The sequence below is a fragment of the Gopherus flavomarginatus genome, chromosome 4, assembly GCF_025201925.1.
Source record: "Gopherus flavomarginatus isolate rGopFla2 chromosome 4, rGopFla2.mat.asm, whole genome shotgun sequence".
Taxonomy (NCBI): Eukaryota; Metazoa; Chordata; order Testudines; family Testudinidae; genus Gopherus; species Gopherus flavomarginatus.
Window position 1 is genome coordinate 60,960,063 of NC_066620.1, and position 21,625 is coordinate 60,981,687.

Below are 21,625 nucleotides of genomic sequence, written 5' to 3' on the forward strand. Positions count from 1 at the left end.
AGGAAAGTTTAGTAAACTCTTATTTAAGGTATTTACCTAAAAGTAGTGATATTCTAAAGTCTTTTATTTCAGTGGTTCCATATTCTCAGAAACCATGTAATTGGCATACCAGTATTTTGGAAAAAATACATATGTGCCAGCATAGAATGTCATGGAATTAATATCACAGGCCTCGTGTGAACATGACATTTAACATGTGCATTCAAAATGTGTCTATGCTTTTTATCCAAACAGAAATAAATTCATCTGGAGGATAACTGTGATTTCTAGAGAAGAAAGCATGGATTCATATTTGTTGCCTTTTTTAGCTAAACAAAGAGCTTGTTTCAGGTTCCAGAACTAAACTGGTAATACACCAGCAGGAAACACACACTTTTACAACAATTTTCAGTGAGTAAAGTAGTGTTAGAACCAGAGTAACACAAACTTTAAAGTGGAAAAATCTGTACAAATAGAGCGAAACAATTGTGCTTGCAGATATTTTCTGTTTAAGCCAATAAAAGGGCTTTGCTCTTCTGTGTGGCTTACTGATGTCAAGCACTGTCTTGCTGGAGGCAGCTGTGCTACTGAAGTGTTTTCCTGACCTTAAACAGCCTATATGCTGGGCATTAGAAGCATACAAGTAGAAATGTGGGGCATGTAAGGACACAAGGAGGCAGGAAACCCTTCAAGGCCCCTACTCTCCTCTGAATTAGCAGATGTATCCCACAATTTTTTCTCCTTCTTGATATTTGTCCAAGTTATTTCCAGAACAGTTTATACTAATTGTTCCCTTGTGCTGCTATGGTACAGTTTATTCCATATGTTAAGTACTGCATGCAAAGAAATTCTGCCTAACTTCTTCCTGTAGCTGCCCTGTTCTTAGCTTAAGTCCATCCCCCTTCGTTCTTACATTTGATAATAGCTCAAACAGCTTGTAGCATTTATCATCACCATTCCTTTCAGAAGGTTGTATGCCTCATTGACGTGTCCCATCCTCTGTTTAAATCCACTCTCTTCTTTTCCAAAAACTAATGGTTTCTCTAACATTTTGAATTAGTAATTTCTTTAGGTCATGTTGCCTTTTTGGTAAGCCTTTTGTGTACTTTCTATTTTTCTATCATTCCCATTTCATGGTAAGGTAGATATAATGGTGCCTGTATGCAGTAGATAAATTGTGATCCCATTGGCCTCTTACACAGCACAAGGATATTTTTCTTCTTCAAGTGAGGGTCCCTATGTGTATTCCACTCTAGTGTGAATGTGCTCCATGCACCTGAGGTTGGAAGATTTTTGCTAGCAGTGTTGTTGGTCCATTCTTGTGCCCTTCTTATCATGCTCCAAACCAAGTGCATAAGGGGCAGTTCAGACCGACTGCCTCTCTAGTTCCCTTCTACTGCCCATGGTCTGAGATGGAACCCCTTCATTGTCCACAGTGTTAGCTAGTGTTCTTCTTTAAACCTGCAGTCATCTGTAAACAGCTTTTTAAACCTGTTTATATAGTTGTTAGAGTTCGAGTATTTTTAGCAGTTAAGAGTTTGCAGGTGTCCACCCATCCCGACCAGTAGGTTTACCTAGTATGCTTAGCATTCCAGGATTCAAAAATTGTGTCCCCTGTCCCCTTCTAATCATTGATGACCAAAACAAATGCCTCTACTGCCTCAGGGAAGCTCATATTCCCACTTAGTGCAGCATCTGCCAGTCCTTTCCAAGATGAACCCATCAAACCTGTGAGTAGAGGCTCTGAAGATACCTAATGTAGAGTGCTGTGAGGTCCCAGTCTGTTCCTGGCCCATCAAACTGTCATATTCACTGGGCAGAGATGCGAGATGTACCTCTCTGATATGGTGGTGGTCAGGCTCCAGGGTCATTCAGCAAAGGATTCCTCCAAACAAAGGCACAAGGAGGGTAAGAACAAACATTCTCAGAAGAAATCCCCCTCCAAGGCCTTGTTCAAAAAAATGGCCTCCTCTCCGACACCCTCTAAGTCAGGTGAGGCTCTGCTCTCTGGTACAGGAATGTCAGGAGCTCACAAAGAGCACAGTACCATTTTCTGGCACTCAATGGCAAGAATACCCCAAAAACAGCCCTAACCAAAGGAGGAGGACTGTCCTTGGTACCATAAACTGATACCTCTTTAGCATAGGAGAAGAGGCTTTTATTCAAGATATTTCCTTATCCCCAAAAAAGAGAGGATACTGAAAGCCCATACTAGATCTCAGATATCTGCTTGAGGTTGAGAATGCTCACCCTGGCCTCTATAATCATCTCTCTGAATAAGGGTGATTGGTTCACAGCTCTCAATTTAAAGGGTGCTCATTTCCACATAGACATCGACCCTGCACATAAGAGATGCCTGAGATTCACCGTTGGCCTAGATCACTACCAATTCAGAGTGCTCCGCTTTGGCCTTTTGATAGCACCGACATATTCAAAAAGGTGCTATCAATAGTCGCAGCCAACCTCTGCCATTAGGGCTTTTCAGTGTTCCCCTTACCTTGACAACTGGTTATTTACAGGAAAAATCTCATCAGGAAGTATGGGCAACAACCCTGCTCTGATTCAGTCTCCTATACTCTTTAGGGCTGCAAATCAATTTGGAAAAGTTCACTTTAGTTCCCACATAGATTATAGACTTTATTGGCGCAACCTTAGACTCAGTCAGTGGCAAGGTATACCTTCCTCAAGATAGATTCCTACCTACAAAGGATCTCACCACTCAGCTTTGGCTGAGCCCCCAGATGATAGTCCAATCTTGTCTCATCCTCCTGGGTCACAAGGCCTCTTGTACATATGTGATATCATTCGCAAGACTTTGCCTTTGATGTCCACAGGCTTAGTTACTGACAGTTTATGCACCAGACAAGCACAGTCTGCACACACTTATCTCACTACCCCACAGAGTTTGGACTTCTCTCTCCTGGTGGGAGAACAAGGAAATGGTATGGATGAGGATTCCCTTTGTCCCCCCTTCGCCAATCCTTGACACAATGACTAATTACCAATGCCAGCCACTTTATGGAGCTGCATGCAGTATATGAAGCCTGCAAATTCCTACCATTTATTCAGACCTTGTATGCCCAAGTCACATTGGTCAACAGCAGTTTACTACATCAACAAACGGGGAAGCAAGGTCCATCCCACTTTGCATAGAAGTAGTCAGTCTCTGGAAGTTGTGTATTCACCACCAGATCACCCTCTTGGCGATATGCTTCTCAGGGGTACACAGAACATTATCAGGCAGCCTTAGCAGGTACTTCTCCACAGACCACGAATGGTAATTATATGTTTTGGTGGAATGGAACATCTTTCTGAAGTGATGATTCCCATCTTGGGGTCTCTTTGCATGTCAAGAGAACAAAAAATACCCAACATAGTCCTCCAGAGCAGCTCCAGAAAGGTGCATTCCTAGTTAAATGGTTGGGACCACTGATGTACATGAGTACATGATACAGGAATACAATGATTCTGCCCATTTCTCTCTTACATTGAGTTCTGAGGAAGATCCAACAAGAAGGTGCATCTGATCCTGTTTGTCCCAGGTGGCCCAGGCAGTTCTGGTTCCCTGGCATTCTTCAGATGTCTGCATGCTCACGCATCCATATTCAGCAATTTCCAAATTTGTTGACTCAGGACTGAGGCAAGTTTGAACACCCCAAACCAGCATCCCTCCATCTAACAGTGGTGTTTGGATGGACAACTGATCTAGAAAAGTCATGCTTGGAGGCAGTACAATCTATCCATCCATCCTTCAATACTAGGAAAAGTTCCATAAGGCTGTGCTACACATCAAAATGGAAACAATTTTTTGCCTGGTGCCAGCATTGTTGGGTGCTGAGATTCCTTCTATTCTGGACTGCCTCCTCTTTCTAAAAACATTGGGACTATCTCTCAGCTCTGTGTGGGTGCACTTGGCAGCTATTGGTGCCTTTCAACCTCCACTGAACAGACATTCAGTCTTCGCCCATTACACAGAACAGTTTCTGACAAGATTCTATTCCTCTCATAGTGACACCTGTCTCTATCCCCCCAATCCCGGCCTTGCTCACAATCTAAAACCACAAAAAACAGGCTTCTGCTGCAAAGCACTCCAGGAAGTCTGGGGCTGAACTTCCAGGAAGAGCAGTCCAGAGTGATCCCTACTTTAGTGTAGGAGGTGATAACTACAAGCAAATATGGCACTCCATACGCATCATGATTAACTCCTAGGCAGACAACACAACACACATGATCATCTGTTGCAGACATAGTTCTACCGTACTGACACAGATTGAAGCTGCTGAAAAGCCTTCCTTTCTCCTTCAAAAATGTACTAGAAAGGAAGATACAATGTGTGACACCAAAAGAAACATTACAACATGCTGGAATATGGGGCAGACCTTGATGCACCAAAGCCTCTGAAACAAGGCACTGGTGTGCCTTAACACAGGCATGAGTTTGCCACAACAAGAAACCAATGTAACCAAGGTCAAGACAGGCACCAAAAAAGCCAAGAAAGTAAGTATTAAGGAAAGGGAAAAATAAGTATGAATGCACTACAAAAATGTACTTATATGCCAAAGCAAAGACCACACAACTTAGACAACCATTACGGAACCAACAGCAAAGAAGGGATTAGTAATGAAAAGTAGGATGGAAGTACTTGGTGTTGGCTTAATGCTACTTCTACTGATGTCTTCAATGGGAGTTTTACTATTGTCTTCTATGAAGCAAACTAAGACCAATGCTGAGATCTTTTGAAAATCCCATCCTAAGATGGTACAGGTGTGAAGAGCTGGAGCTGCAAAGTAACATATTGGAAGCTTTTCCACCAAACAAAGTCAAGAAAGAACTGAAAAGAATCCCCTCTGGGGAGTGGTGCTTGATGGAAGGAAACTGGCCTGTGCCCTCTTCAATTACCATTGTCCTCAGAGCGCAAAATTCATTAAGGGCTGAAGGAGTTCTGCCACTTTTATCCTAAGGAGCTAAGACATAAGGAATAAGAATGATAGAGGATGGTATTTTTAGGGAAACTCATTGTAAAATAAAATATTTAGAAGTGACTACGTAAAAAGGGAGATTATAATAATTAAATATAGTATAGTATAACAAAGCATACACTCATGATAACACAACCAACATACAAGGAAACTAATGCCCTAATCATATTTTATTAGGCTATACTGCAAGAAAAATGAATCTGTATGAAAAAGTTAATATCTAGATGGAAAGAGTTTTATCTAGATCAGACATAAAATTTGTTTAAGCTTCTTGAATTTAGGTAGATCATTCCACAATTGTCAAAAGGATGAGGGAAATATGATGTATTTTAAAATCATGTTTCTTTCACATTTTATTTCTAACTTCTTACTTATGAAATTTTACATCACATCTCCAATGCTGCAGCTCTATGGTGAAAACCCAACAACGCATGCAGTAATACCTAAACAGACACGCATACATACCTTTTACCTTTAAACAATCTATATAATAACCTGCCAGCTTTCACAACCCCCTGCAAAAGCTTGAGGCACAACATTAGCATTCTAAGAGAAATAACATATTAACATATCAACGAAGGCAAAGGGTGGGAAAGATCATACACTACAAACCCAGTCAGTTCAGACACCATTGTTGTCATATAAATACTTAAACCATGTTGTAGCGGGGTGGTTACAAGCTCCTGCCCTTCAGAGCTTAAAACAGCCCAGGAGAGGGCGGTGGCTGGGTCAAGAACCTTGGGCTGATTGGGGGAAAGCAGGCTCAGCTGTGCCCAGGTCCCAGTCAGGCCTAGTCGGGCCCTGTAAGAGGCGGTGAGCCAGAAGCCCAGTCAGCCTTCCTCTGCCTGCAGAGGGAGATGGGCCTGGCTGCAGGGAGATAGAGACAGGATACCTGAGTGAAGCAGGGTTGGGGAAAGGCAGAGGAGCCAGGGAGCTCTAGCCTGGAAAGCCCCAGGCTGCAGCCCAGCAGAAGGCCAAGGGGTATTGGGGGTTGCAGAGGGCAGCCCAGAAGTAGGCCAAGGCAGCAGGTCCAAACCCTCCCTGCCATTGATGAGTGGCTGATACTGCAGTCTGCCCCAGTGAACAGGGGCTAGACGGAGAATGAGAAGTAGCCAAAACTGAGGCAAAGTGGAGATAGTGGATTGCAGGTTCCCCAGGGAGGGGAGACCCAGATCGGTGGGGTACTGCCAGGGGGCAGAACCTGAGCTAAAGGGGCACTGGGGTCCAGAGAGAGGCACAGGGCCAGAGGACAGGCAGATCACTGGCCTGCAGAGGGCGCTTCTGTCTGGCAGTGAGCTAATTCTCGACGACAACCAGCAGGAGGCGCAGCAGGGGTGAGTCCGCACGTCGACACATGTGAATAAAAGAATAAAATCTAATAAACTCTTGTAAAATCCCATGAGATAGCACAAATTACAAGATTTCCAACATCCAGCCACACACATTAAGATAATTAATTTTAATACCTTAATATAAATACTCAGTAGCAATAAGAGTCACATATAATGCCAATCAGTATGATATGCCCATATTTTGGAAGCTGACAGTCACTTGAAAGAAAGAAAGAAAGAAAGAAAGAAAGAAAGAAAGAAAGAAAGAAAGAAAGAAAGATAGATGATGTTTATTGCTGATAAAGTAACATCACTGTAACTTGAGAAAAGAAATGGCTCTCAAATGTTTCCTTTCTGCAGACCTCTTCATAAAAGAGAGGTCATTTCATGGACATTCTCCCCAACAGGCAATCAGCTCTGGTTTCAAAATGTTGATTCTGTGGACTACCAAGAAGTATTCTCTGTATTACTGATGGTCCACAAGTCATAGTGTAAGAACCATAGATTTGAAACTACAATAAAACCTCATGCCTCATAAAAATATAATTTAATCATCAGCCTCTTCTTCACAGCTCTGTCTTATAAACATTTCAAATTTCCTACCAGTGGGCCTGTGCAGTCTACTCTCGAAAGAGCTCTATTTCTTAACAAAGATCAACTTAAAAATTCTCACAATCAAAAATATCTGACAATAAGTGTGCAATATTAAAGCACTATTAAGGAATTCAACTCCATCCTTACCTGCTCAGAAGAGACTCTTCAGGCCCTTTGCCATTAGAACTGGCTCCATTTAATGTTTATTGTTTAACTTTCAATAAAAAGATTCTGGGCTGGGATCCTCTATAAATGAAATCAAATAGAAGCGTCCTAAGGCTAGGAAAGGGGAATTCCCCAACCTTTCACATGTCTGTTTAGAATCTTCTTTTCTAAGAACTTGATTTTCCTATCAGCTACCAGATTTAGGTAGTGTTTTCACTAGCTTTTGCTGGTCCTTTACTCTCTACAGAAGAGGTTGTAGACTCCACATTATCCACTCAGTTTCAACTCAAGTAATTCTACATGAACCTCAAAAGTGCTGAGCTCAGTCAAGACTGCCTCTATTATATCCAGAGAACTGGCTGCAGAAAAAGTCTCTCCAAGGTAGTAGTGGAAACTCTACTGTAAGATATAATTTTAAAACTAGACTGGACAAAACACCAGAATATGGACTATGGGAAACAATCCTGCACTGGCCTCCAGGTGATGATCTGAAAAATCTAATGCATTATTTCCATCTCTGCCTTCTAGGAATCTATTATGCAGCTAAGAAGTCCATTAGATGTAACCCTGTTACCAAAAAGTCATGCAGAGAAGGACTTTTGAAACGGTAGGAAGAACTTGTGTTAATGGGCTTCTGAACAGATGTTGCGTGTCAATTCCATCAGTACACACTCTCAAATAAATTTAAAACTTACAAAGAACAGTCACTATTGGTATGAGACTCGTAGAAGGAAAGTGCTCTAATGCAAGATTGTAGAATGTTTTTATTACCTACTGCACTTTTGTTAAAACAATTTTTAGGGTAAAAATGTAGCATTAATTCTTACCATTACAGTTTACTGTCAAATGCAAGGATTTCTTTATGTCTCTCACTTGTCACTTAATTATTTACCACTTGCCTCGTTAACTTCAGTTTCAGCACACAGTCATAATTTATCTCTCTTCAGTCCCTCAATAAATTGCCTTGGACATTAAATTTGTTAGCAATGAAGTCTTATGTCCTTCATATTCTATTTTACTAATTGTCCTGTGTCAGTTTCAGTAGAGAAGACTGAAGGAAATAGGGTAGGCATCTAGCAGCACTTAAGGCAGGGGCGGGCAAACTTTTTGGCCTGAGGGCCACATTGGGGTTGCAAAACAGTATGGAGGGCCAGGTAGGGAAGGCTGTGCCTCCCTAAACAGCCTGTCCCCTGTCCCCTATCTGCCCCCTCCCACTTCTCATCTCCTGAGTGCCCCACTCAGACCACCCAACCCATCCAACCCCCTTGCTCCTTGTCCCCTGACCACCCCCTCCCAGGACCCCTTGCCCCTAACTGCCCCCCCCAGTACTCCACCCTCTATCCAACCCCCCCATTTCCTGTCCCCTGACTGTCCCCACTTGCAGAACTCCCCATCCCTTATCCAACCCCCTGCCCCGGCCCCCTTACCATGTCACTCAGAGCAGCATGTCTGGCAGCCGCACCACTTGGTCGGAGCCTGCCGCGCTTCCTGCCCAGAGGTGTGGCTGCAGGGAATTGGGGACAGCAGGGGAGGGGCCAGGGTCTAGCCTCCCCGGCCAGGAGCTCAAGGGCCAGGCTGGACAGTCCCATGGGCTGGATGTGGCCCAGGGGCCATGGGTTGCCCACCTCTGACTTAGAGACTACAGTGATGAGTCTTAAAGAATAATAGGATAGGCATGTAAATTAATTGCCACAATAAACATGAAGAAATTATACAGAATATAAGCATCTGAGATAATGTTATTCCATCATTACTTTAAATTAAAAAACTTACATTACAAGTAAATGAGATTTAGCCTATACATTAATCTTCCTAAGATTATGAATTTGAGATCTAAAATCATAGTTTATTCACCTTTGAAATATGTCCATAGTTCTAATAAATCATAATAAGCATTTTACGGTGCCTTTCCTCTAAGGATCTCTCAGCACCTAACTATACAAACAATAATTTTCACAACATCCCTGTGAGACAGGTGTTATCATACACCCTGTATAGATTAATTAACTGAGAAAGAGAAAATTAAGCTACTTGTCCATGAGCACACACAGCAAGTCAGTGACAGAGCTGGCATCAGAATCAAGGAGACCAGACTCCAACTCTCCTTTTCTAATCGCTTGTCTGAAATCATACTGCCTCCCTATTAGCACTGATGGGAGTTGCAGGTGTGCATCTTGAGAAGATTAGACCTTTAGCACCTATTATCCAGTTCTGTTCCATTCATCACAACAGCTGTCAAGGACAGGTAGCAGTTTAGTTCATCTGTTCGTGCTGGGACAGTAAAACTATCAAATAAATTTATGTCCTTGGGCAACTGCATTTCTGGTAAGCTCTGTTCTTTACATTTCTAGTATACTACTCTGTACTCTCATTTCCAATACACAACAACAACTAATGCTGTACCCAGTACACAAACATTAGATACAGTCTCATGGGCAGATATGTATAGTAAATTCAGAGAAGTACTGTAGGAAGAAAGTTTTATAAGGGGAGAAGAGCTCTAATTTAACACAATAGCATTAAACTTAAAAAAAAAAAACGAGCCGAAGGGGTTAATCACAAACATTAAACTGAATATTTATTATTTTCATGCTGATTGGATTCTCTTTCCTTTTTGAAAGCACATTTAGAAATGATGAAAAGGTGGCAGTTTTACAGTTTTTGAGTACATAGGATCCCCTCAGAACAGCTGCTACACAGGCACTGGCAATGCAAGCTTTTGCCATTTCATACCATACCAAAATGCCTTCGGTTTGACCTGGAGAGATCAATTACAGGGGACAAGAAAGCAAGTCAATCTCTATGACCCATTCAGTTCCTATCTCTCTACTGAGACCGCCAGTAAGGCAGCCAATCAGTAAAAACTAGGGTGGTGTTTTAGTGACTTGATTTCCTGTCCACAAGGAACCAGGCAGAAATCATCAACTTATTTTAATAAGCAACCAGATTAGTGATAGTTCTAAATTAGATGCTGTCAAATCTAATCCACTCAAGCACCCCTCTCTTCTCAACATACTTGTATAAAAACAGATAGATGGAAACATCTAAATATTACTAATTGCTCAGGGGTTGTTTCCATTTACATAACATTATGCTTCCATAATTACTCTATTCTAGGGCAAATACACACACGAGTTTAATTTTCTTCCCAAGTTGTTTTGTTGAAAAATACATGGGGCTGTTAGAAATCTAAAGCTGAGACCATGCTCCTCTTCTTTTCTTAATGGCCAGGGGAATATTAAAAAAGTTCAGTGGTGTTGAAAACTTGCTGAATATAGAGTTCCATCCTCAATCATGAAGAACTCTTCTGGCCCTGCTCCCAGACTAGTAAAAGGAACATTTCAGCCTCTAAAGGATAAAGCATGGACCCTGCTCCATTAAAGCAAAACACAACTTCTACTGACAGCTGGTTTTCTTAGCATACTCAGGTTTGTGTATTTATCAAAGAAAAGCCCTTCAGGACAACAGTATTTATTATAAGATTATTTCTGTGAATCCAGGGAACACAAGTACTAGCGAAACAACATTATTTTCACCATTATATCCTATTATTTAAATGCTGAAAAAGACTAGCCAAGTCACTTTAATTTTCTTTTAACAAGGAAAAAAAATAAAAATAAAACAAAATTACAAAATATCTGTCACCTTGCAATGAACTTGTGGAGCTCTGAAACAGCTTCCATCCACTCCTGTAGAATGTAGCTCTTCAACCTCTCACTACTTTCTTTGACTGTGCCCTGGTCTACACAACAGAGTCAGCTCCCCCACTACACTAACATAATAACTGCAACCCCTGAGAGGTGTAGCGCTTATGTAAATGTAGTTAGGGCGACATAGTGCCCAGGTAGAAGCTGCATTTACTTACATCGCCTGCTGGCTGTCAGCCCTGAGTGGGACTGAGAGATGGAGCTGTCCCCCACCGCCCTGGTGCTGACAGCCCGAGCCTTCAGCTGAGTGCAGGGCTCACTGCTGGGCACTCTGCCCTGGTGCTGACAACTCGGGCTATCAGCGCTGGGGAAGCTGTCAGTGGTGGGGGCCATCTGTGAGCTGCAGGGCTGACAGCTGAGGTTGTCAATCCCAAAGCTACTGGGCTCCAGCTGTCAGTGTCCTTCAATGCCCCACTTCAGTCAGTGGATAGTGTACCTGGTGAAGGGGACCCACACCACCGACAGAAGGAGCAAATGTGGACGTGAACCATCGCTTTAATTACTGCGGTGGCTGTATATTGACTTAAGTCCACTTAATTTTGTAGTGTACACAAGCCCTTAGATTCTAGTGACTTTGATAGTAGCAGGAAACGTAATGACGTGATAGGTTTTCTATTATAAACCCTTTTTTCTTAGAGATTCTTAGAAAGAAAATAAGTAAATTCAGTGCTAGTAAAAGATGTTGGACTGACAGTTCTGGAGACTGTACTACAGATTCTCTATTCATACATAGAACAAGTACAGTACAGGCAGAAGCTCTACAAACTTCTCAGATACCATACCACCAACCGGCTCCAAACCTGGCCTGGAAAGTCCACTTCGAGGAATGGAAAGTCTAGTCATTCTCTATAGTTACATCACTTACATTTTCAAGGAAATCTCCCACTGTTGCACTAGCACCTGTGCAGCTATGGTGGTGCTAGCAACAGTGGGCATGCCAGTGTAGACAAGGCTCATAAATTATTACTACGTTATCTAGACCTACTTAAAGCATGGTTAGACAACACACTTGAGCCCTGTTTACATGAGCACTCCTACTATTGCCACCACCAGCAGAACAGCATAGGTACTACTGCAACAGTGAAAGATTTCCCCAAAATGCTAGCGTAGATAAGATTCATGCAGATACAAAGGCCATGTTTATACTACAGAGCCTATGCCGGAATAGCTATGTTGGCATAGCTCCCTACAATAGGCACAGCATATGCCAACAGAAGGAGTAGTTCTACACTTTAACAGAAGTTCACCACTACTTATGCCCAGAGAAGCCCCTTTTCTGTCAGCACAACTGTGTCTGCACTGGAAGTTTTGCTGGAATAGCTATGTCAGCCTGGGGCATGATTTTTTCACACTTCTAGTCAACATAGCTATGCTGGCATAACTTTGTAGTGTAGACCAGGCCACAGAGATTCTCAGTTGGCTGAGACTGCTAACTGAAGCCAACTAACAGATTATTGTGATGATGCTTATTTACAACATACAAAATCTCTTCAAGCAGAAAATTCATTCAAGTGTCTGAACCTGGATTTAATTTGTTTAAAATTTGAAAATATTTTCTTTAAAAGTTTAAGGTAAAGCAGACAGTGCTTTTCAAAACTCAAACGTATATAAAATAAATTAAGCAAATTACTTTTAATACAGTCAGTGACTGTTGGTATTTTGAAAAACTAATAACCAGTTTTCAGCATTTTTATGTCAGACAAGATCTTTTCTTCCAAGGATTTCTTACTGTGGTAAGCAGCACAGGAATGGGCGTCAAAATCCTTGGGCCTGACCCTGCACCCCTTGAATGCAAGCTGGATCAGGCCCCTGGGTTGTATTCTTTACTTAGCTACTGACTTGCTGTGTGACCTTTTGGCAAGTTACTCAATCTCTTTGTGCCTTACTTTCCACTCTGTAAACGAGGACATTTTCCCAGTTTTGCTAATCCTTTTGAGAGCTTATGATGATATGTGTAATGCAAGTATTATTTTGTTTACCATGCACATATAAAACACACCAATGTACATTTTAATAACTGTGCAAGGCAAAAACAGCGTATTTACAGGCTATTGTATTATGCCTCAAGTTGCTGATATGATCTGTGGGTAAATATACATGTTAGAAAGTATGGTCATGGTCAGGATAGGACCTAATAGTGACAAAATCTCTCAGAAAATATGACCAACTTTCGTGTTTCATAACAACAGAGTTCTGGTTTACTTGCTCCCAAAGTGGAAACATTCATAGCAGAATGAGCCTTTTTCATGAAGTGTGAATGTATAGCTCATTTAATATTCCTCTCTAACAGGGCTACTGTTGGCAGCATTAATAAAGTTACATTGTAATTATGTGGGAATGGGGCATTTTGTAACATTGTTCTGTTTCCGCAAATGTTGATAATTTCCCCAAAATGCTTCCCAAAATTGCTATTACCTCTCCTTAAAAACTGCTGCATACAAACTGTTTTGCTAATTTGCTTAAACCGTTTTGGTATATTCAATTATAATCTTTAGCAGCAGCGGGAGACTTTTGTGGCAATGCACAACGCAATGTAACATGTCATGGCCTCAAGTCATTAAGATAATCCTCAGGACTTCTTGAAGTTATTTTGTAGTTTTGAAAAACAAAAAATGCAAAGAAGTAAATATTGTTGGTTAAAAACTTCAGTTTTCAAACAATGGACATTTAGCCCATATGACATCTTAACTGTGTCAGAACCTCTGTCAGGACAATTTTTTGGGAATTCAGAGAACTCCAATGTAACCTTGCAAAGAAGCCAAGTTCAACAGAGAGTACCGGAAACTTCTGGTACTACTGGTCACGAAACTTCTAAATTATAAGAAAAGATGCTTTTAAAATGAAGGCAGATTCAGCAGCCTAAATTAAAAAGCAGCGAAACATGCTAAGAAGAGATCTACCTCAAGAAACAAGGGAAGATAATAAAAATTACAATGAGCGTAAGTTACTTTGAAAGAGTAATTTATTGTAAATGACTACTAAATGGATCAGAAAAGTAATTATATACTATGGATTACTGGTGCCTACATATCATGCTGATGGCATTTTATAAATGAAATGGATAATCTAATCTATTCTAACACTTTCTGACTGAAGAAAAGACGATTACCTTTGTAATTGTTGTTCTTCAAGATGTGTTGCTCATATCTATTCCAATTAGGTGTGTGCGCGACGCGTGCACGTTCGTCGGAAGATTTTTAACCTAGCAACACTCGGTGGGTCGGCTGCGGCACCCCCTGGAGTGGCGCCCTTATGGCACCAGGTATATGCCCCTGCCAACCCAGCGCCCCCTCAGTTCCTTCTTGCTGGATACTCTGACAGTGGGGAAGGAGGGTGGGTTTGGAATGGATATAAGCAACACATCTTAAAGAACAACAGTTAAAAAGGTGAGTAACCGTCTCTTCTTCCTCGAGGGCTTGCTCATATCAGTTCCAATTAGGTGACTCCCAAGCCTTACCTACGCGGTGGGATCGGAGTGAGATGTCATGGAGTGAACGACCGCTGAACCAAATGCAGCATCACCCCTGGACTGCTGCACTACTGCATAGTGGGAAGCAAAGGTATATACCAATGACCAAGTTGCTACCCTACAGATCTCCTGTATGGGTACATGAGCCAGGAAGACAGAGGACGAAGCTTAAGCCCGAGTAGAGTGGGCGGCAAGGTGCGTAGTTGAGACATTAGCCAAGTCATAGCATGCACGGATGCATGATGTGATCCAGGATCAGATGCATTGGGTAGAGACCAGAAGGCCCCTTATCCGGTCTGCCACAGCTATGAACAGCTGGGTCATCCTCCTAAAAGGTTTCATTCATTCAATGTAAAAGACAAGGGCCCTGCATACATCTAGGGAGTGCAGCTGTTGTTCTCATCGATAAGCATGCGGTTTCGGATAGAAGACCGGAAGGAAGATGTCTTGGTTGACATGGAAGGTAGACACCACCATAGGAAGGAAGGCAGGGTGTGGATGCAGCTGTACCTTATCCTTATGAAACACCGTATACTGTGGGTCCAACGTGAGGGCTCAAAGCTCCGACACACGTCTCGCTGAGGTGATAGCAACAGGGAAAGCTGTTTTCTAAGAAAGGTACAGGAGTGAGCAAGTGGCCATCGGCTCGAACAGGGCACCCGTGAGTCTGGATAGGACCAGGCTGAGATCCCACGTAGGGGCTGGATGCCGAATTTGTGGGTACAGACATTCCAATCCCCTGAGGAACCTACTGACCATGGGATTCGAGAAAACCGAGTGCCCGTTTTTGCTCGGGTGGAAGGCCGAAATCGCTGCTTGGTGTACTCTGATGGATGAAATTGCCAGGCATTCTGTTTCAAGGACAAGAGATAGTCTAAGATGGTCGGTACTGGCACTTCCAGCGGGGCAGTATTGCTCAGGGCACACCAGCAGGAGAAACTCTTCCACTTGGCCAAATACGTGGACCTAGTAGAGGGCTTTCTGCTACCCAAAAGTACATGCTGCACTGAGTGGGAGCAATGTAGCTCAGATTGAGTTAGCCATGCAGCATTCATGCTGTGAGATGGAAGGATTGCAGGTCCGGATGACACAGTCGGCTTTGCTCCTGAGTGATCAGGTCTGGTCACAACGGGAGTGGAATTGGTGTGGTCACCGACAGATCGAGGAAAGTGGTGTACCAGTGTTGCCTGGGCCACGCTGGGGCAATCAAGATTAAGCAGGCCTTGTCTCTTCGCAATTTGAGAAGGTCCTTGTGGACTAATGGGAATGGAGGAAAGGCGTAGAGCAGATGGTCTTTCCATGGCATCAGGAAGGTGTCCGATAGGGAGCCCAGGGAGTGCCCCTGGAGAGAATAAAACTTGTGAGAGGGGTCCCTGAAGAGAGATGGGGGAGGGAGGGTGAGAAGGGGGGAGACAAAACAAACTGAAGTCGGTATCCACTTTCCACTGTATGTAGGACCCAGCGGTCTGATGTTATGCGGGACCACGCAGGGAGGAAACAGGAGAGGTGGTTGGTGAAAGGTGGGGAAGGATCCTGTAAGGAGACTGGTACTCCGCCCTCAGGCACACCTTCAAGAGTTTTGTTTGGGTCCTGCTGATGGTTTGGGGGGGCCCTGGTTCTGGCCTGTCTGAGGACCAGATTGCCTCCTCCTACCACCACAGGTGCATATTCTAGAAAAGTCCTATCTCGGCTGGGGGTTAGGGTACGTGTACAGTGGCTGGGGTCGGAAGGGCCTACGTTGCATCACCGGGGTATGCATGCCCAATGAGCGCATGATGGCCTAGTTATCCTTCAGACTTTGGAGTCAGTTTTGTCTGAAAATAGCCCCTGGCCATCAAAGGGCAGGTCCCGAATTGTTTGTTGCGGCTCCGGTGGAAGACGGGACACCTGCAGCCACAAGATATGGTGTATAGCTACGCCTGAAGCTAGAGTCCTAGCCACCGAGTCTGCCGCATCTATCGAAGCCCGCAAGGGTGTCCTGGCTACTTTCTTGCCCTCCTCTAGCAAGGCCCCGAACTTCTCCCTGGACTCCTGAAGAATGAGCTCTTTGAACTTCCCCTTCGAGTTCCAGGTATAATAATTATAACGGTTCAATAGGGCCTGCTGGTTAGCCACCCTAAATTGTAGGTGGCCAGTCGAATAGATCTTGTGCCCAAATAAATCCAGGCATCTAGCGTCCTTGGATTTGGGAGCAGGAGATTGTTGACCGTGTCTTTTCCTCTCATTAACGGACTATATAACGAGGTAGCATGGTTGGAGGTGAATGTACAAATACCCAGTCTTTGGAGGTGACCAAGTACTTCCTCTCCACCCTCCTGGCAGTGGGAGGAATAGACGCCGGAAACTCCCAGATTGTATTGGCATTAGCCTGGATGGGCCTAATAAACAGCAAGGCTATATGTGTGAGGGTCTCAGCAGATAAAATGTCCACCACTGGATCCTTGATCTCCACCATCTCCTCCACCAGGAGGTTCATGTTTTGTGCCACCCTACGAAGCAAGTCTTGGTGCACATGGAGGTCTATAGGTGGTGGGCAGAGGAGGATGTGCCTGCCACCACCTCGTATGGGGAGGACAAGGAGGATATGTCCAGGACTAATGGGTCCTGCAGCAAGTCCTGCTGTGGGGGGGTCCGGCTGCCCTAGGTCCTTCATGCTAGGGGCATGGTCCTGAGCTGAGGGTAGGGCTGTTGCCTCCGAGCTCCTTGGGGCCTCCGGAACCTGAGGTTCTGAGTGAGCAGAACGAGAAGCTCCCAATAGAACACCTTGGGCCTGATGGTATCCCCAAGGGGTCCAAAAGGACTATTGTGGGGAGTCCCTGAGCAAGATCCTGCCCTCGTCGTGACATTGGCTAGCTCTGTCCGCGTCCTGATCATGGACATGGTAGCCACTCTCTGCTTGGGATGACCTCAAATTGGGGTGGGAAGACCAAGGTGGAGCCGATCGCTCATGCTGGGTTGCACTGTCATGTGTTGTTGGCCCACGACGCGGGGATGGAGATTGGTGCCGCAGTCTTGAGTGGTACTGCGATCTGGACCAGGACCAACGGTCGTATCAGTGCCAGGAGGTAGATCTGGCCCTCAATGAAGATCTACAGGCGACTTCGGACCGATGGTGCCGGGTCTCGGTGCAGGGCAGAGAGCGTTGGGCTAAGTGCCGTTTCCATGAGGAGCTGCTTCAAACGAAAGTCCCGCTCCTTTTTTGTCTAAGGCTTGAATGTCTTACAAATGCAGCACTTATCTGATTGATGGGATTCCCCTAGGCACTTCAGACAGGAGTTGTGGGAGTCTCTTGTAGGCATCGGCTTGAGGCAGGCCGAGCAGGGTTTGAAACCCAGAGACCTAGGCATGGGCCCGGTACTGGGAAGAGGAGAAGCCCCTTACTTCCAATTACTATATACACTTACTACAAAAGCTACTATTAACTACAACTACACTAAAACAACTATCTACAGGTATAATGAGCAAAGTGCTAGGGAAGTGGAGATCAGTTATGCCGTGCTCCACAGTTTCAATGGGCAGTAAGAAGGAACTGAGAGGGTGCTGGATCGGTAGGGACATATATCTGGTGCCATAAAGGCGCCACTCCAGGAGGCACTCAGCCGACCCACCAAGTGTTGCTAGGGTAAAAATCTTCTGACAATCGTGCACTCAGTGCACGCACACCTAATTGGAATCAATATAAGCAAGCACTCAAAGAAGTGGGATTACGGCATAGTGTGATTTTAAAGTGCAACATCTGTTCCTGGATAACTCCACTCAAAAACAAGAGTGTCCACACAAGGAGTTAATCAGGAACAATTACTCTGAATGGGAAACATGCTGAATTGAGAGGCTGTTTCCCCAACTCTTCTCCCTTTCCATCAACATGCCTTCTGTTTCCAAAACTAGGTTGACCATACGTCCCGTTTTGGCTGAGACAGTCCTTTTTTTAAGCCCTGTCCTGGCTGACCTGACTTCCTTGGCAAACGGGACTAATGCCCACTTTCGTCAAAAAAGTAGGGTGCGGAGGAACATGCCAGGAGGGAGGGGAAGAGTAGTGATGCCAGCACCAGCCCTCACGGTAGGGGAGGCCTTGGGCCAGCCCCACATGGTGTCCCGTTTTCCCTATTGGAAATACGATCACCTAAAACTCCTGCATAGTTGCTAGAAAAGAATAGTAAGAGCTAGGCAGCTGGGGCTGGGGGAAGGGGGCAAGGAGAGGGGAGGAGATAAGATACTAATGCATCTTCAACCTGCAGATTTTCTGCATTATTACTTCCCTACACACTGAAGAGAGGAAATTTATGGTAGACGAATATATCATCACCTGTACTTGAGATAGGAACAGTGAAATTACCAAGTAAAGTAACTGACCATTATCTGCATTATTCTGGCCAAAAAAGTACCAGCAATGCTATTATTACTACTACTAATTTGAATCTCCCACCTAAGGGCAACAAACAACTTCAATGAATATATTAGTTAAGCCTAACAACACACTTGTGGAGCACTGTAACTAAGTACAACAGTTTATAGAAAAATAAATAGGCCCAGAGAAATTATGTAACTTGCCTAAATTCATTAAATTAAATGCATTTAATGATACAATCAGGTTAATTCAGCTTTTATTAAAAAAGAAGTCAGTTCATATAATCAATTACTCTAATCTGACTGCATGTAACTTGTTACCCTAATCAAGGGTACCTGAGCTAACCTTTTCACTATCACAAAGCTCATCAGAGAAAATGACTTGCATTTAAAATGAGCCACTAATGAAATCAACACAGCCATAAATAATGTTAAATGCAGGAGAGAACAAAAATCTTTTCTAAAATAAGATTAGATGCTAAAAAGACTTGAAAACTCAAAATAAGCAATATATACATTTTCTACATATTTTTCTTCCCAGATACCTTGTAAATCTTATGATTTTATCTCAGAACTAATCTTGGATTTTTTTAACACATCTGCTTGGTCATCCATCTTATCCATATCAATGCCTTTTTGGTTTAAATATCAGAATGTCATGCCCTTTTGCAAACCCTATGTATTATTAGTGAGCTACCCTAAAACTATGGTAGTCAGTACTTTTCCATCTCTTCTACTCCACCCAAGGTGTTTTCAGCAGTTGAAAGGAATGTCATTTCAGTATTGACCAGAAAAACAAAAGCTCTCAATCAATGTTAGCTTTAACTCGACTTCTGTGTAACTGAAAAGTCTAATATAGTTACTTCTGTGTAGTAATGTAGATAAACCAAGTAAAATGCTTAACAAGGCAAAACAAAAGAAGGTGAAAAAGGAGCTCTCCTTTTAAAGTGTATTTATTAATATCAAACACTTCCCCCACTATCATTGGTTCCTTATTCTGCAATCTAGAGCTATAGTTAGGCAACCAGACCTCCTCCCCATACTAAGAAGCCTTTTCAATATTCCTCTGTAAGGGCATTATGAATCTTTGAGGCTTTCTTCAAGGTAACAAACTATGAAGATTTTCTTTTGGGAAACTTTAATTTGTCAGGTGCTGTGCAAAATAAGGACTTGCACTACAAGATTTTCCAACGTATCTCTAGTGAAAGTCACTTGTAAGCCTGAAGTGCTTTTCATGAAACTTTCAAGCAGATATTTCAAGACTGAAGGACTGAAGGGGAGGGGGAACATTGGGACATTATTAATTCCAAAAATGGAAGCAGCCAAATCTAATTTAGGAAGCAGATAGATTTTTCCCTCTGACCCCTTCCATTTTAGGAGTAAAAATTAGTTTATTAGCAAGTCTGTGTGCCAATGGTGTTGTCCAACAACCTTAAAATCAAATATTCTGACACACCCCCGGAAAAACATCTTACTGAGACTGCAAATTCCTGACCACAGTTAACAAATACAGCTTTACAGCTCTTGTAATAAACATTGATTCAAAACTTTTTAACTGTATCCTTTTCTATTGTACAAACTGCCTCTCTTCAGAGAATATGTATCAATCACACACAGGCACAGTGCACACCTACACATACATAAATATATAAACACAATCTTAAAAAACAAAGCTCTCCCATCCCTGGGGGAAATCTGCCTGCTAAGCTGAACCTGATGCCGCTTCCAGTACGAGTCATTCCAGGAAAATGTAGGTTGATTTTCAGGGATCAGTGGACCCAACAACAGTCTAGCCAATGGTGGCTGAGCTCTATAAGTGGGAGGCACATCAAAATGGGACGGGCAAGAATAACTGAATTGCTCCTTTCCAGTCAAAGCCAATTACAGTAATCATTGTCATGGCTTTTGTCAATTAAAAGCCAAAGTGGTTTCATGGCCTACCAAAGACTTCCTACATAAACAATCAGAGTAAAAATTAAAAGTTCTGAGAAGAACTGGAATACTCAACAATTATTCTACTTACTGTTCAATACGTGGGGACAGATATAGCTTGGGGAAAACCTGAGCAGCTTCTGTATCTTCAAAACTGACTGAGAGAAGAGCAACATCCTCTCCTGGATCTTCATTCACATCCTGAATACAAAGAAAAAGCAGGTAACATCAAACTTAAAGTAATCAGAACCTTACTAGTAAGGGGTCAAAGAGGGTCAAATACCCAGAGTAGGTAAAAGAGACATCAAAGGTTGAAGGGCCTCAATTTGACAATTAAAAAAAATCTGTTTGTAAATTTCACTTAATTTTTTTTTAATATTTTGACAACAAATTCCACAGTGCTCATTTTTCTTCAATGGATCAAAAGAAAATCAATGATGCTAGCCCAGCATTCACAAGCAACCCCTTACAGTAACATACCATCTTTTCAGTGTGTTGGAGCATAAACATTTTAGTAAAAAACAGATTTCATTTCTAAGATTCCAGGGATTGTTATAAACAACTGATGAAAATACCAAAGAATCTTCATATATTGTTGGGTCATTGAGTTATACACCCAGATGTTACATTTATAAACTTTTGTTGAAGTATATAGACCTGATTCTCTGTTGTGTTCAGCTTCTGTTTGAGCTGAGGGTGACAGGGATTTGGGAGTGGGTGTGTGTGTGTGACATTAAGGTGTAGGCTATGGCTCCCTGATTCTCTGCCCCAGCCCTGGCCTCAGTGCAAGTTAGAGTGTGCATTTAAGGCTACCCTTTCAAAACCAATCTTTGAGGTGTCCCTCTCTAATTTAGGCCCTATCTGCACTAACTTCCAACTGTGATTTTATAACCTGGAAGTGGTAGTGACCTTAAATGACATCAAGTAACATAGGGCAATTCGTTGTCCATAAAGTAGTCTTTCAACATATTTATGTCTCACCCTAGCTCTCTGATAAACTGCATTTGCTTCCATCCCTTTAGGAAAAATATGGACAGTTAAAAACTGTAGTGTGGCAGGGCCTTAGAACAGGCTGGCCATATTACACAAAACAATAAGAAAGAGCTGACAGTGTTTTTTCAG

The 21,625-nt window shown here is 42.9% G+C and overlaps 1 protein-coding gene across 5 annotated transcripts in view; it reads right to left on the reverse strand.

The window, feature by feature from the left end:
• The window catches only part of BABAM2 (BRISC and BRCA1 A complex member 2), a 337,614-nt gene that overhangs the window by 131,550 nt on the left and 184,439 nt on the right, over positions 1–21,625 (reverse strand). For all 5 annotated transcript variants that reach the window (XR_007773757.1, XM_050948585.1, XM_050948586.1 and 2 more), the window contains exon 7: positions 20,595–20,704. Coding sequence is in view for 4 of the 5 variants with exons in the window: in XM_050948585.1 (XP_050804542.1) it covers positions 20,595–20,704 (110 nt within the window). In the remaining variant the exon portion in view is untranslated. The remainder of the gene's footprint in view (positions 1–20,594; positions 20,705–21,625) is intronic.